At 31.6% G+C, this 16,634-nt stretch overlaps 1 protein-coding gene and 1 long non-coding RNA gene across 2 annotated transcripts; both read right to left on the bottom strand.

The window, feature by feature from the left end:
• Positions 1-323: 323 nt before the first annotated feature.
• Positions 324-1,699, bottom strand: LOC110870768. The gene is made up of 2 exons (XR_002553223.2): positions 1,638-1,699; positions 324-609 (listed from the first exon to the last, which is right to left on the bottom strand). It is a non-coding gene; the product is annotated as an uncharacterized LOC110870768 (long non-coding RNA).
• Positions 1,700-5,359: 3,660 nt separating this feature from the next.
• LOC110871849 (26S proteasome non-ATPase regulatory subunit 1 homolog A) lies at positions 5,360-11,829 on the bottom strand. The gene is made up of 4 exons (XM_022120602.2): positions 11,661-11,829; positions 10,832-11,292; positions 6,307-6,442; positions 5,360-5,764 (listed from the first exon to the last, which is right to left on the bottom strand). Exons 1-2 carry the CDS (start codon positions 11,790-11,792, stop codon positions 10,864-10,866), a joined length of 561 nt encoding a protein of 186 aa, XP_021976294.1. The 5' UTR covers positions 11,793-11,829; the 3' UTR covers positions 5,360-5,764; positions 6,307-6,442; positions 10,832-10,863.
• Between the last annotated feature and the right edge of the window lie 4,805 nt (positions 11,830-16,634).

Here is a 16,634-nt window from a genome sequence, read left to right on the forward strand (position 1 = left end):
ATATATCTAGTTCTTCTATTTGTATTATGGATATGAAAAGTCACCACCAAAAGGCGTATACACATTTACTTGTAATCTTATGATGAAACCATTATGGAACATCTAGATTTTCAATTTGTTATCTTGTGCTAACATCTAGCATTTTTTATATACATTTAGGTATTTTATAGGCGTTGTAGTTATTTGATGTAATTTTATAGTGATAATGCTAAACGTAATTGATTAGTAGTTACCCAATAGATATCCGACAGGTATAGCCCAAGTATACCCAGTGGGCAATACCTGATGGGTATTTACTCAAATGGCGGCCGAAAAAGTGATCATAGTTGGTAAAAAGCTTTCACATGAAATGTAAAGAGATAAAAGAGTAACTAAACAAACACAATCTGTCTTGACAAAACATCAATGGGAAATACCTACACTTGACTCGGTTACAACGTTCTCCAGCGCACCACATAAACCCCATGAATGTAACCGGCTAACTCACTAGATGCAACTGTGTCGACTGAGATCAAATCAAACCGACTAGAACAGTGATCATGAGCTGTATTCAAACGGCTGGGGTGGTTGAGGCTCATCATCCACAGCCATGGCGGCAGCATCATCCACCTGTTGGATGCATAGTAAAAGATTTTACATTTTGTTTAGGAGTGCAATTTTGACCGATTCACTTACAAAACGCGGTTGATATGAATTTTAATGAGTAAAATGCCATTTTCATATTTGAGGTTTGGTCAGTTTTGTGACTATCGTCCAAAGGTTTGTTTTTCCGCATCTGGATTCAAAAGGTTTGAAATCTTGTCGTTTTCATCCGTCTCGTTAACTCCATCCATTTTTCTCCGTTAATTCAGGGGTATTTCCATCCATTTGGTTAACTTAAAGGGCAATTCGGTATTTTTCATCGGTTCTCGGACTTTTTACATAAAGTGAAAAAGGCGAAAGGACGAAAATACCCCTCGCTTAACAAAGAAAAATAGGTGGAGTTGATGAACTAGATGAAAATGACAATATGCGGAAAAACAAACCTGGGACGAAAGTCGGAAAACTGGCCACACCTCAAAGACGAAAATGGCATTTACTTGGGGGTGTGAATTTTTTGACACGACCTAAAAACACGACACGAACCTAACACGAATATCGCGGATTTGGGTTTAGTCTAAATGAGTTAAGGGTCAGTTTCAGGTTGAGCCCATGAACCCGTTTAGCTAAAGGGTTAAGTATCGGGTCAACCCGGTCGGGTTGACCCGTTTAACCCATATATATTATATTATATTATGTTTTTTTATAATATGTTTTATGTCATAAATTAAATTAGGTGTGTATTTTATGACATAATTATAACTTAATTAGAAAAATTGACATAAGATTTTATAATTTAAATGTAATTTTATTATATACATTTGTGTTTTTTTGTAGTAAATTTTAATTTTAATATATTATTTCTGGGAAAAAAATAAAAAAAAAAATCGGGTTGGACGGGTCGTTTTTTGGTCAACCTGCAAATATTCAGTTTGTGTTCGGGTTCATATGTATAGTATAACATGATTTTCGGGTTCGGTTCAGTTCGGGTCGACCCGCCAACCCATGAAAATGACCCGTTTAGCACCCCTAATTTTACTCAATTTTATTATCCATACCTGCATCGAGTCGGCGTCCTTTTCACCGGAAGCTTTCCCTTTGCCGGAACTGGATGAGTCAGCAGCACCGGTCAACTTTTCATAATATTCTAACAATAATATTATTTTTTGTAATCATGTTTTGCTTGCAAGATGTTCATAGAAAGATTGAAAATTTACAGTTACCCGACCTGTCCGGCAGCTTTTTTACCTAGACCCGGTCAAACCGTTAAAAAGTAAACATCTATACTATATAATAAAAGAAACCACTTAAGGGACACTTGTCATTATATTAGCCAATCTCTTATAGATAATTATAATTATAATTTAATTTATTCTTATTAATTTTAAATAATACTCCTACTAAATATTATTTATTTTAATAAACGAGCATTTGAATTGTGAATTGTTTATATAAGTGTTTAAAAATAACAATTCATTGATAATCACTATATAAATATATATGTGTTGTTGATTGGTCGATTATTTATAATTAGTATATATGTATGATTATAATAATGTATATACAGCAATTTGATTGCAAAGATTACCTTAAATATTTAACAATTCATTGATAATCACTATATAAATATATATGTGTTGGTGATTGGTCGATTATTTATAATTAGTATATATGTATGATTATAATAATGTATATACAGCAATTTGATTGCAAAGATTACCTTAAATATTTATGAAATATTTATGAAGTGAACAAAAACCTAACACATATATCTACTAATACAATCACATAATAATTTATAAATAACAAAGATAAAGATGATGAGTTGGCCGTCAAAGTTATATATACAAATATTCAAAGATTATTTATGTATATGTATATAATTATTGAAACATATCTAATAAAATAAAAAAACTAACTTTTAGACATGTGTTATTCATTGAAGGTATCTCAAATCTATACTTTTCTTATATTAACTAAATAAATAATAAATTAATATTAAATCTTATTATATTTTAATAAAATATTATCCTCAAATCTAAATTGTTAATTTAATATATTTTTAAAAGAAATACCTCTCTTTTCTACTTATCTTATATTAAACTAGGTTAGAACCCCGTGTATTACACGGGTTGAATAAATATAATTTTATATATTAAATAATAAAAAGTTATATTTTTATGAACCTGTATATTGTACGGATTAAATAAATGTAATTTTATATATCAAATAATAAAAAAAATATATCTTTAGAAACCATGTGTATTACACAGATTTAATAAATGTAATTTTGTATACTAAATACTAAAAACGTCGTATCTTTAAAAAAACCCGTGTATAATCGGGTTGAATAAATCTACCAAATAATAAAAAAAATTACATTCTTAAAAACCCCGTATATTACACATGTTGAATAGATCTAAAAAACAGTTATATCTTTAAAAAAATTATATTACACAGATTAAATAAATGTAATTTTGTATATTAAATACTAAAAACATCGTATATTTAAAAAACCCATGTATAGTCGGGTTGAAAAATCTACCAAATAATAAAAAATTATATCCTTAAAAAAACCACGTGTATTACGCGTGTTGAATTAATCTAATTTTACATAGCAAATAATAAAAAGTTATATCTTTAAAAACTTTATGTATTACACGAGTTATATAAATGTAACTTTGATAAAAGAAATCAACTTTTAGACACGTGTCATTCATTGAAGGTATCCTCAAATCTATATTTATTTTATATTAACTAAATAAATAAATAATAAATTAATATTAAATCTTATCATACTTTAATAAAATATTATACTCAAATCTAAATTGTTAATTTAATATATTTTTAAAACAAATATCTTTTTTTCCTACTTATCTTATATTAAATATATAAATAATAAATTATTATTAAATGTTATCCTAATTTATTAAAAATATAACTTTTTTTATTATTTGGTATACAAAATTATATTTATTCGACTCGTGTAAAACGCGAGGTTTTTAAAAATTTAACTATTTTTATTATTTACTACACAAAGTTACATTTATATAACCCGTGCAATACACGAAGTTTTTAAAGATATAACTTTTTTTCTCATCTGCTATGTAAAATTAGATTTATTCAACGCGTTTAATACACTGGGTTTTTAAAGATATATTTTTTTTTATTTGGTAGATTTTTCAACCCGACCCCCTATACACTGGTTTTTTTAAAGATAGACGTTTTAGTATTTAATACAAAATTACATTTATTTAATCTATGTAATACACATAGTTTTTAAAGATATAATACAGGGTTTTTAAGGATGTAAACTTTTTATCATTTGGTGTTTTGTGCATTAAAACATACTTTGGCCAGCTTTTGATCTATTTGACCTGTTTTGTTTTTTAAAACGTCCCATGTACAAGGTTGGAGGTAAATACACTCGAATCAATCCAATCAACTAAAGTGATTGGGTTTAGATTGCCACTCTACTCATTACTTAGTTGTATAATATTACAAGCACATTACAATAATTTTTTAAGTCAGGCTCTATCAAACATATCATATTTACTGGTGGAAACTAGCATAACTGGAGCCTTGGCTGGAGGGATGTCAGATGGGGCTGCTCTATTGTTTGTTGCCCCTGCCATCGCATTTGCGAGGCGGTGGCAACTAAGAGAGTATATAATAACAATCATCAAAAGTCAAAACAGTTTCTCTTATGCTTCTATATATTTTTATAAATAGCAAATACAACGAGGTTTCATTCTTTTAATGCCGTGTATCCACCATTGCCATGCATCTAATCATGAACCCTATAAATACAAGGGTGGGCTCAAGTGTTAAGGGAAAATGTTATGGGGTTTGAAGGGTGGAAACAACTGAATTTGGATCATATATGAGGAAAAGCATAGCAGAAGCAAGAGACAGAGGAAAAGAAATGCTTGGTAGAACTTACTTTTTCTAAACCTAATTTCGAATTTCATTTCTTGATTTGTAACTTTTCTGGGCATATACTTATGTAATCCTCACTTTGATTTCTTTTTTTCTTACAGAATCTATATTCATTACAGGTTTATAGTTTCGTGGTGTTTATCAGCACTTAAATTGAATCGATTTATGTTTCATTGTATTATTTCATTTTACTTATATTATTATTTGGAAGGATGTTTGATTTTAGGCAAATAATGAATACTATTACTGTACTGATACTCTTAACAGTAAACTTCAAATACAACTTTATACTGCACGTTTTAAAGTTTAGTTTCATTTTAGACAATTAAACCTTTAAAGTATTCTCGTTGGTTAAACCGCGTGTACACGCGGGGTTTAACCTAGTATTGAATTAAAGAGAAAATGGGTTGAAGTTGCCCTCATTTTTTTAAATGCATAAAACCTACTAAATTTAGTTAAATCAAACTAAATTATTAAACTCTTATGATTTCTATAATAATCAAAATGAATTAAAATGTTAACTCAAGTTTATTTATGTAAAATACAAAAAACTAAGTTTCATTTTTATCTACCAAAATTAACTAGAAAAACTAATTTTTTTTATTAGTCTTAGTTAAGGTTACAATATAGCTATTGGTGGGATTTACTGGGTATGGTGGGATTTAACGGTAAGGTTCATGTTTGTTCTATTCTTTTGGTAATAATGAAACTGAGAACTTTTTCGGCAGGAAGTTCGTTTATTTAATAAACGAACGAACATGAACAAATTTTTTTGTCCATTTAATTAAACGAAGTTTGTTTAAATTTTAATATATACATAAGTAGTTATACTTATATAAATATAAATAATTAGTAGTTAAGCTTTCTAGTATTAAAAATAAGCTTTACAGTGGAACTTATCGTAATTGATCACTAATTTAAATATAAAAAAAAAAACTAGTTTTGGTTCATTTGTCTTCATTTATTTTATTCCAATTATGTTCATTTGTGTTCGTTTACGTTCGTGAACTGTTAATTTAGTTTTAAACGAACACGAACATACCCATTTTCATAATGAACAAACATGAATTAAACCCAAAGCATAGAGGGCCCCACCTTCAGAATAGGGACTACCACCACCGGACCCACTTTGAGGAAGATAAGGAGCCATGAGCGATCTTCCTTGTTGAATATGGCCTCGATGAATAACACCTAACCCGGCTGTTGCACTGAATTTAGCGCAGTTTGTGGCTCTGCTCAACCAATCCTATAATAATCATAAGCAAAGTAGAAGATAATAATGATAAGACTTAGAACTGCTAATAAAACTTGGGAGTAAAATGCCATTTTCGTCCCTGAGGTTTGGCTAGTTTTGCAACTTTCATCCAAAGATTTGTTTCTCCGCATCTGGATCCAAAAGGCTTGAAATCTTGCTATTTTCATCAGGCTCGTTGACTCCATCCATTTTTCTCCGTTAAGTCAGGAGTACTTCCGTCTTTTTATTAACTTAAAGGGCAATTCGCCAAAATCGGTCTTTTTCACATTATGCTAAATGCTTGTACACAAAGTGAAAAAGACCGAACCGCACTTAAGGTTAACAAAAATGACGAAATTACCCAACTTAACAAAGAAAAATGGATGGAGTTAACGAGCTGGATGAAAATGGCAAGATTTCAAACCTTTTGGATCCAGATGCGGAAAAAACAAACCTTTGGATGAAAATCGCAAAACTGGCCAAACCTCAGGGACGAAAATGGCATTTTACTCTAAAACTTGATATTATAGATGGAAAAATAGAAACATATCTACCAGATTTTCTCTTAAAAATGTGTCTACGGTTGTTCCAGCGTGCATAAGGGCGTTAGCATATATTGTTGCACTGTGGCAAACGCTGTTTCTCATCTCGATTGATTGCTTTATTGTCTTGAGAATAAGCAGATCCGACCTATATAATACAGAATATTATAAGAATCTTTCAACAATTAGGAATAAAGACCAAAAACAGAAGAGACAAGAAACCAAAAGATAAGAGATGGCAATTTCAAATGGGTGATCAGGAATCTAATAACATGATCTTAGTAATAACTAGAAAAGTAACCTGCCGCGATGCGGCGGGGGCTATATTTTTATTTATGTTAAGTTGGTTGTCATTGAGTTACATCCATTAGGTTAGATACACGCCCATTTTGACAGAAAAAAATGTACACAAATTGTTTATTGTACCTGCAATGCAAAACTGATGTCGGCTTCATCTACTTGCAACATCACTCTCCTTAATTTATCATCTCGGGATTAACCGAGTTTTAGAATTCCCTATAAAATGATAGCAATTTATAAGAATTTGCAACAAAAAAGACATTTTTTTGAATATTTAATAGATAAAAAGTCGATTGATAGGTGCAGATGGTTGGTTACCTGTTCACCTAGCACTCTACAAATGCATGAAAGTTCCATTATACCAACTGGTGGTATCAATGTGGTTTGCAGATATCAATATAAAACTTGTTCAACTGTAAAATAACTAATTTTGATTAGAATATATAGATATTTCATCTTTTATCATGAAAGAAAGATGATATGGTTATACCTCTCCTATTGCTGTATCCTTCTTTCCTTTATGAAACAGCTTCACAACAGAACATAGTACAATCTACACCAGACGGTAGGAAATTAGTCTACTTCAAAGGAAAGATCGGGTTGACCATTGACCCACTAATCTTGTTTTGGCTTTTGACCATTCTTAGTATATAGATAATTGAGTTTAGTTGTGTTTACAATGCAATATAAAAACAAACAGTTATCTAAATCTTTGAATGAAATGACTTAGACGTTTATGACCCGTTCACTTTGACCTAATTAAATGAAAACACTGAAACGAATGTGTTTAAAACGGTACCTGTTGATGCTGTGGAAGGGATTGTATAGTGTCGATTATTGGTGATTTGTAAGCCCTCGACAAAGCAATAGCCATATGATCAACCCTCACCTACATGAAAATGAAGTAGAGACAATTAGATAACTATTTAAACAAGCTTATGAATTTTACTTTTCATCAGATGAAAAAAAAAACATAAAAAGTTATTTAATGAAGACTATTACCATGGATGTCAAAGTTGAAGTGCATGTAGATTCTCTAAGCTCAGTTTCAAGCATCTCTATCGCACCCCTGGAAAGCGAAATAAAAGCTCAAGATCAATTTCCGCCTTAAAAAATTTACGAAAATTTGTAGACCGTAAAACAATTATAAATAATTATAAAGAAATACCAACCTGCAGATACCAAGAGCTTTCCTCATATCACCAGATGTTGCCCCTACTTTCTGCATACATTCATTCAAATGGTGCATCTTAGAATTTATAGCAACCTCAAGTCTTTAATCACTTACAAACACATGAATTAAAACATTAAGTCAAAGCAAAGATAAGTAGATAATATTATGGTGTACTTACGCGTGCACAGAGTTCCAGTGCTTGTGGCTGGAAAACGGTGTAAGGAAGTGCCTGATGAAACAAAACACCCTTAATATAATTTCTTTTGTTAAAAAATTGTTATAATTTCTAATTAAGTAGCTAAAGAGAAAGCGAAAGACCAATAATGCTCACCATCAGCCGTTGTTTGAGAATCATGATGATTTGATCCATCAAGTAGGCTCAAAAAGACACAACAGCTGCCTTACCTAAAATAATAATTAAAAGTATAAGAGATATTAGAAGCAGTGTGTGGATGTCGAGTGTAATGGAGAGAAACAAAGTACTCACAATTTAGAGATTGTAGTTTCCCGATACCTTACCAACAACAACCTGAGATATCGAAGAAGAATGATTCAAAACTTGGTTCAGGAACTTCTGCATTCATGCACGTGACATTTTAATTGTTAGCTTACCAGTCTATAGACCTTCTCCTGTTTCAGTACTTTTTTGTTTGCTTTCTCAGTCTACATAAATTGGGTCACTCTTGCTTTCCTTGTACCGCGTTATCTATCAAGTATCAATAAAAGTCATTGAGAAGTTTCTGATCTCATTGCTTTTCTATCTTACAATATTTACTGTTTAAGCTCTAAATACCAAGTACAAATATATTGACAAAGTCATTGAAAAGGTCTCTGTGGTTGTGTTTCCTACCTCTCACTCCAGGCACAAAACACCAATGAAGCTACATGTATACATGAGCAAAAGGCAGAACACACCAATGAAACTACATGTACAACAACACATTGCATCAATTTTTTTTCAAAGTATTGAAAATTTTGTTTGGGAAACATTTTTCAAAACCGTTTGCATCATCGTTGGCGTACCTCCTAGCAGTTCCGATTCGCGGAGATTACAATGGGTACTGCCGTCTTGAAAGTGAGGGTTCACTGGGGTCGTCGCTTTACTTCCTGGGAAGACATTTGTGAGATTGGGTGGTCTGTGTGCGTTTAGTGGTAAAGATTGAGAAGAGGGTGCGACACGTGTGATGAATCATGCACCGCCCTCACTGGCCAATATAAGAATCAAGCCTTCAAAAGTGGTACAACCAAATGAAGCACATGGTACAACTCCTATTGCACACAAATGTTGCAAAATAGAGTATATATAAATATAAATGATCAATCAATCAATAAGTGAACCAAGCAAATCTTCCTATTTATACATGAGCTTCATAAACAAATTGAAAACAGTCTGAAACTTTATACATGAAGTTCATAAAAATTTAACTTTGCAATCTGAAACTAATTAATTATACAACTTCAACATTTCACTAACCTAATTCCAATGTCAGTCTTAAGCAAGGCGCTATAGATGTATCATGCGATAGAGAGGATGCTTACAGGAGGATTTGCCAGACCTCGCCGGAACTCCCGATATCCGACTCATCACCGTCTTCTATTCTGTTTTCAGATACATAACCCTCTTTGTTGTTACCCAATAACCAACCGTTGGTAGGGTTCTCTCGAGGGACGACACTGGTGAACAGATTGCCGGAACCCTAACCAGTGCTCCGTCCGCTTTCACTTTCTTTCTGTAATCCACCGCTGTTATGAGCGTCACATCCCCGTCGTGAATCACCACCGCCTCCGTCTGTTGTCTCTTCTCTCTTCTCTCTTCTCTATCTGTCGTTGCTGGTTGGTGAAGAGGGTAAAAGGAGGGAAACCTAATACTGGTGAAGAGGGGTAAAAGGGGGACCTAATGCTTTGAACATCACTCTTGCACAAAGTACAACCGTGTTATGCCTTTAATGTTACAAATTAGGTAGCGTTCGTTTCATGGAATGGAATGGGATGGAATTGGGAAGCTTTTCTTTGTAAAATTGATCTTGGTTTGGGGAGGGAGGAATTTGAAATCCAATGAATTTCTTTAATCAATGAAATTTGTGACTATTTCTACATTCCATTCCATTCGTTCATTAGAGTGAAGGATTTCTAAGGAATGTTGAAATAGTCACAAATTTCATTAGAGTGAAGGATTTCAAATTCCTCCCTCCCCCAACCAAGATCAATTTTACAAAGAAAAACTTCCTAATTCCATTCCATTCCATTCCATGAAACGAACGCTACCTTAGAGTATTATATAATATATAATATATAATATCTAAGGGTGTAAGGGGCACTCCCCTAAGAGGGGAGTCCCCTCTCTTACGCATAACCAATCCTCGTGTGTCACGTCAACTCCCCTCTTAAACTCCCCTAACACCCTAAATTGATGGCGGCACTCCCCTCTTAGGTGACTTGGTTTTTTATTAAAAAAAAAAAAGAAGAAGAAAAAAGAAAACTTTTCATTGGTCCACTCCTCCCTCTCTCTTCCCTCTCTTCGATGACTTCCCACCGATTTCACTCCCCCAAACCACTCACCTAAGTGATGGCGGCGGTGTTCCCCTTAGGTGAATGAGGTCACCGAATGGGGTCACCAAAGGTGCCCCTTACACCCTAATACACTGTAACTTACTCAATAAATTTGAACAGAAAGGTGTTTGAGGATCAAGTGATCAACAAAACCCCTACCAAAAAATAACCCCAATTGGCATGTTGCCCAACCCGCCCATTTAGCAAACGAGCCGAGCCCGACCAGGCTCGAGCTCGGCTCGTTTATTATCTACTAATTAACTCATATAAATAAAAATAATACAAATAATAGACTAATATTACACTAAGGCTCTGGAGAGCTTCACATGCCAAGCTCGAGCTCGGGCTTGATAAACAAGCTTTATTTTAGGCTCAAGCTTGGCTCGGGCTCGGCTCGTTTCAAGCTTTTTCTCGAGCCGATCTCAAGCAGCCCGCGAGTAACTCGGCTCATTTGCACCAATAAGAAAAACAAAGAGGTCTAGATAACATCACAAAAATGAAAAGCTTGCTCACTTGTTATGACTGTATAAAAACTGGAGAGTCAACTAAATCGAAGTTTCACTAGACAATATCCCCTTCAATTTAGTCAACCTCTCAGCATATGTCACTTCAGTTGGATCATCAGATTCAGGCACTGTAACCTCTGTAGCAATAAGTGGTTGTGTTTCATCAGCCATTTGAGTGTCCTCTGACACAGAGGGATTTCGCTCTGTGACAGCTGGCGTTTCAGGTTTCAACTTGGGACTTGACAACTGGTCTCTGACACTCAGTAGAAAAGCTTGGTGCTCATTTTCAATTAAATCAAAAGCGACTTGAAATGCCATCATCGCATCATCTTTGTTTTCGGATCTTAAAAGTTTCTCGAGTATGCTTGCAACACCATCGGGTTGATCGAGGAACATAAGGCACTGGCAAATGTTTAAGTAGTCGGGGGATGCAAGATCTTGGTATACTTTGACAAGAAGAAGAAGTACCTACCCAAAAAAAAAAATTGTATTTTTTCATTTTAATACATAACTGAGCTTATATGTCCATTTTGTCATGATATGTACAAATCTAGTCATCTAGTTATACAGTTTACTTCTAATCTAGTAACTAAATAATTTAACACAAATCAAATACTTATATTTGCAAAAATAAATAGATAAGCATGAAAAAGGATTAAGAAAACTTAAAAAAAAAGATCATATATAAAATATACATTACTTTGTTAGTTTTGAAAACCTTACAATTTATTAAAACAACTCTTTAAAAACATGTTTTCTTTCATTCGGACCATTCGGTATCTTGATTCGTATCTCAAATGTACAAGAGAATATGTTAAGCAATGAGTGTATACTACCTCACGGCGATATTCTCTCCTATTGACGAAAGCATGAGATACATCCGTGCAATATGACAGAGTTGCATGAACATTTTCACTCTTTGTAATCGCTTCCTTAAGTTTATCCAACCTTCGGCATTCAATTGACATTCCTATTGCTTGTTGATACTTTGCATCGGTTATACACCTTCAAAAAAATTATTAAAAAAAGGAATAGACCGAGATAAGTTATACACCTTCAAAAAAATACTTTCCCGAAAGTTGGTTAACCACTATCTTTTGCAGGTTAACAAAGTTTAAGAGTTGTTTGTTTAGGTTTTATTGAGACTTTTAATGGTTCAGTACTTTTATTGGTTATGAATTTAATGGATCACAAGCTGGTAGTTTCTTTTGTGTTTTGCACCTTTCTTTTATATGACCGAATTGCCTTTCTTTTAGCATAATTACATAAAAAATGAATGAATTGTCCTTCTAGTTAACAGAAAAATTGATTAAGTTAACCTAATGGACTAAAATGGCAACGTTTGAAACTATTTGGACTAAAATGACAACGTTTCAAACCTTTAAACCAAACTAATAAAATGACCAAAACCACAGAGACTAAAATGGCATTCGACTCAAAATGTTATCAACACATGTAGAGTGTCAAGTGTCAACCTGTAGGGGATTGAGTGGGGTATCTGTAGTAGTGTTATCAACATTTGATAGCCACAAGGAAAAAATGTGGAATTCTAAGGGACCTATGTCATGTGATACTTTTAATGCCTCTTTAATGATCTTTGTTTCTTTTCTTGTATTACTTTATTTTCTTTCTTCTTTCTTTCTTTAAGTAGAAAATTATTTCTTTATTTTAAAAAAGTCATTTTTTTAGTATTATCCAAAACAATACTAGCAGACCAAAATCTATAAATATTCTTGAATCTATATATGATAAAATGGAAACTGAATGAACAGTCATTTACTATTAAATTAATATTAGAATAAGAATTTAGAATTATTTAAAATTAGAATGGAATGAATACTAACATCATTAAGAGATGAGCAAATGGTATCGGGTATAGGTATCGGTCTCAAATTTACCAAACCGGTGTATTTTCGGTACCGGTTCTGCACAGGTATTCACCGGTTTTACCCTCAAATACCGGTGCCGTACCAGTACCGACCGGTACCGAACCGTACCATACTAGGTATATTCGGTACGGTACCCACTTTTGGGGATTTCGGTAACGGTATTTTCGGTACCGGTTGGTACCGAGCTCATCAAATCCTGTGGCAACGCAGCAATGCAAGTAATTGCACCGTTTAGATTACTCTTCATACACACAGTAAATAAACTGTATTTCATTTGAATGAGGTTTTATATACACAACAACTTATTTTGCTTTCTTTTTTGTCTTTTTCTGTAATGAATGAATTGTAGTATGTAAAATTAACATGGATATTTAGAATATTGATGAGCAAATCGTATCAAATCCTGTAAACGAACCGGTATCGTATCGGTACCAAATTTACTATGCCAAATCATTTTCGGTACCAATTTGGTACCCATCTTTTGGCGTTTTCAGAATCGTTATTTTCGGTTCGACACCGATCTAGCACCATACCTGTATTTATTGATTTTTACCTTCAAATACCGTACCGTATTGTACCGAGCATTTTCGGTGCCGGTACCTAATTTCGATGATTTTCCGGATCGGTACTTTCTCTGCCGTTACCGGTACCGAGCTCATCCATATTTTAACGTGTTAACACCGTAATAACTGAACTGAAAACAACCGAATTTCTAACGTATAGGACATGTGGGTCCTATTATTATATATTAGGTTATTTAAAATCGCCTTTTTATGACGGAGTGACTATCCTTACCACGTCATTTTATTTATGTTTTGATATTCGGTATCTGTTTACCGTTGCTGACACGCCTTTTATAGTCATTGGGTCCCGCCGCAACACGCGGACGGAAAATAACTAGTTATAATAAAAAAAAGCTTTATGAACTTTTCTGCAAAGTGGAAAACATGTTTCAATTATATATTGAGTAAATCACAAAAATCGTCCTTTATGTTGATACCATATTGCAATTATATCCTTTATCTTTAAAAAGTATAAAAAACGTACTCGATGTTTGCAAATTTTTACAAGTGTAACCCACATAAGGGTATTTATGTTTTACTAATAAAGAAACAAAACTGAAAAACTAGTTGCCGGAAATGAAGAGCCCGCCGGAGAAGATGACCGGAAAACATGGGGGTGTAGGAAAGATGAAGCCTTGAAACTTTGTAAAGTGGGTCCCACCTTTAATTGTTTTGATTAATTTTTAAAAACAAAATAACTAAGATGTAATACCAATAATACCCTTGCCTTAAATAAACCTAACTGAGTAATTTAACTCAGTTTGGTGTAAAGGACTTAAAGTGATATAAAACATATGTTTTTTGGACATAAAATGAAATTAAAACTTTTAAAGGACATGTTTCAAAATTCGGATAATACATAAAGGACAAAAAATGAAATTTACTCTTTTTCAAAAACATTTCACATCCAACCTTCTATCTCTATCATACTAAAAATACTTATTTTATTACTTTTTTCTCTTTCTTTTCCTGTACACTCACAATAAAAATATAAAGGGTTGATATGAGCCTCTAAATGTAGAGGTTGTACTTTACATTCTATAAATATTTTTCTATTATTGAGATTCTAATGTTGTGGTTTTATTGTTTTCTTTATTTTTTACTCTATATTATATAAAATATATGAATAAAGAGTCTTCAATATGAATGCTCTGAATAATGCCAGTGTTAAAGTCACATATGTGATTCTTATAACCCTTAGCTTTATAGAAAAAAAAAAAAACAAGATTGTACATGAAACCTCACATTTGATGAGACAAAAACATATTACATTTATACATATGGTATCCCACTCTAAGGGTTGTTTGACAATTTCTAAACGGGTAAGTGTTGAATTAGTAAGAGATTTAAACCATTAAGTGCTGAACTAGTAAAAGATCTAAACTATTAACAGTCGGTATAATGCTTAACCGTTCAGAGACAAATGTCGGAGCAATTCAGATAAGAGATCTTAACCATTCAAACCTAGTATAATGCTTAACCATTCAAATGCAAATGTCTGAATCATTTAGAACAAAGAGCACACCACCTTAATCATCTGTTATTGTATTAATATGTATTAATGATTCTTTTGTTTTGGTTTTTTATTTCAGTTTTTCTTTTTCCATGATTAAGTAATAAATTTTATATTGTGTTAATTTTGAGTCCATTAAAGATTATGTAAATTTTTAGTGTGTGATATGTTTTTACGGAATATTGATGGTGTTTCTAAAAATAAATAGGCTTTAATTTTTTTTTGAAACCGTTCCTTTTTAATTATTTGTTTTAGAAGTTTATCTCGATATTATAAGTTTGTTTCTATAAATAGTTTACCGTTTTAATTTTTAAAAAGCTTTCATATTTAATTTTTAGATATGGATCAGAGAAACAATTGTCCTTCATTTTTAAAGCTTATCGAGGAAGATAACCCATTATTTTTGGTATGTTTATTTGTTTTCTAATTATTTTTTTTGTCATTGTTTTTTTTTCTTATTTTGCTTAATTTAATTACTATTCATATTAGATTGTTAAACATTTTTTTCCCTTATATGTAGTTCAAAAATGATTGGGATAAACTGTACCGAAAGGGAAAACAAGTGTTCTTTGTGATGAAAATCAAAGTTCAAAGGTTTGTGTTCATTTACTAAATTATAGGAGTTTGTAATTAGCTGAATTGTTTTACCTTTATTTTTTTCATTTTCAAAGGTTAATGTTTTATGTTTCTTAGGATGATCCGAAGGGGAAATCAAATGTTGTTGTTGATGAAAATCTAACTTTGAAGGTTTTGTTCACTTAGTTTAATTTTATCGTTTCTTTTGTGTTTTTTGATTCGGTATAATGATAGTTTTCATCGTTTATGCTAATCTCTATAATTTTTAAGTTATTTTGTTTATTTTTTTTTTGGCAAATCTAACTATGATATTTTTTGAAATTTGAAAATCTTTGTTTTTTTACTAATAAATTTTGTATTGTATTAATATTTATTAATGATTTTTTTGTTTTGATTTTTTATTTCTGTTTTTCTTTTTTCATGATTAACTAGTAAATTTTATATTGTGTTAATTTTGAATTCATTAAAGATTATGTAATTTTTTAGTGTGTAATATGTTTTTACAGAATATTGATTGTGTAACTAAATATAAATAGGTTTTAAATTTTTTTGAAACCGTTCCTTTTTAATTATTTGTTTTTAAAAAGCCTTCATATTTAATTTCCAGTTATGGATCAGAGTAACAACTGTCCTTCATTTTTAAAGCTTATTGAGGAAGATGACCCATTATTTTTGGTATGTTTATTTGTTTTCTAATTTTTTTTGTCATTGTTTTTTTTATTATTTTGTTAAATTTAATTACTATTCGTATTAGATTGTTAAACATTTTTTTCCTTTATATGTAGTTCAAAGATGATTGAGATAAAAAAACTGAACCACCGAAAGGGAAAGCAAGTGTTCTTTGTGATGAAAATCAAAGTTCAAAGGTTTGTGTTCATTTACTAAATTATAGGAGTTTGTAATTAACTGAATTGTTTTACCTTTATTTTTTCATTTTCAAAGGTTAATGTTTTATGTTTCTTAGGATGATCCGAAGGGGAAATCAAATGTTGTTGTTGATGAAAATCTAACTTTAAAGGTTTTTTTCACTTAGTTTAATTTTATCGTTTTTTTTATCCGGTATAATGATAGTTTTCATCGTTTATGCTAATCTCTATAATTTTTAAGTTATTTTTTTTTTGGCAAATCTAACTATGATATTTTTTGAAATTTGAAAATCTTTGTTTTTTTACTAATAAATTTTGTATTGTATTAATATGTATTAATGATTATTTTGTTTTGGTTTTTTATTTCAGTTTTTCTTTTTCCATGATTAAGTAATAAATTTTA

This window comes from Helianthus annuus, chromosome 8, assembly GCF_002127325.2.
Source record: "Helianthus annuus cultivar XRQ/B chromosome 8, HanXRQr2.0-SUNRISE, whole genome shotgun sequence".
NCBI lineage: Eukaryota > Viridiplantae > Streptophyta > Magnoliopsida > Asterales > Asteraceae > Helianthus > Helianthus annuus.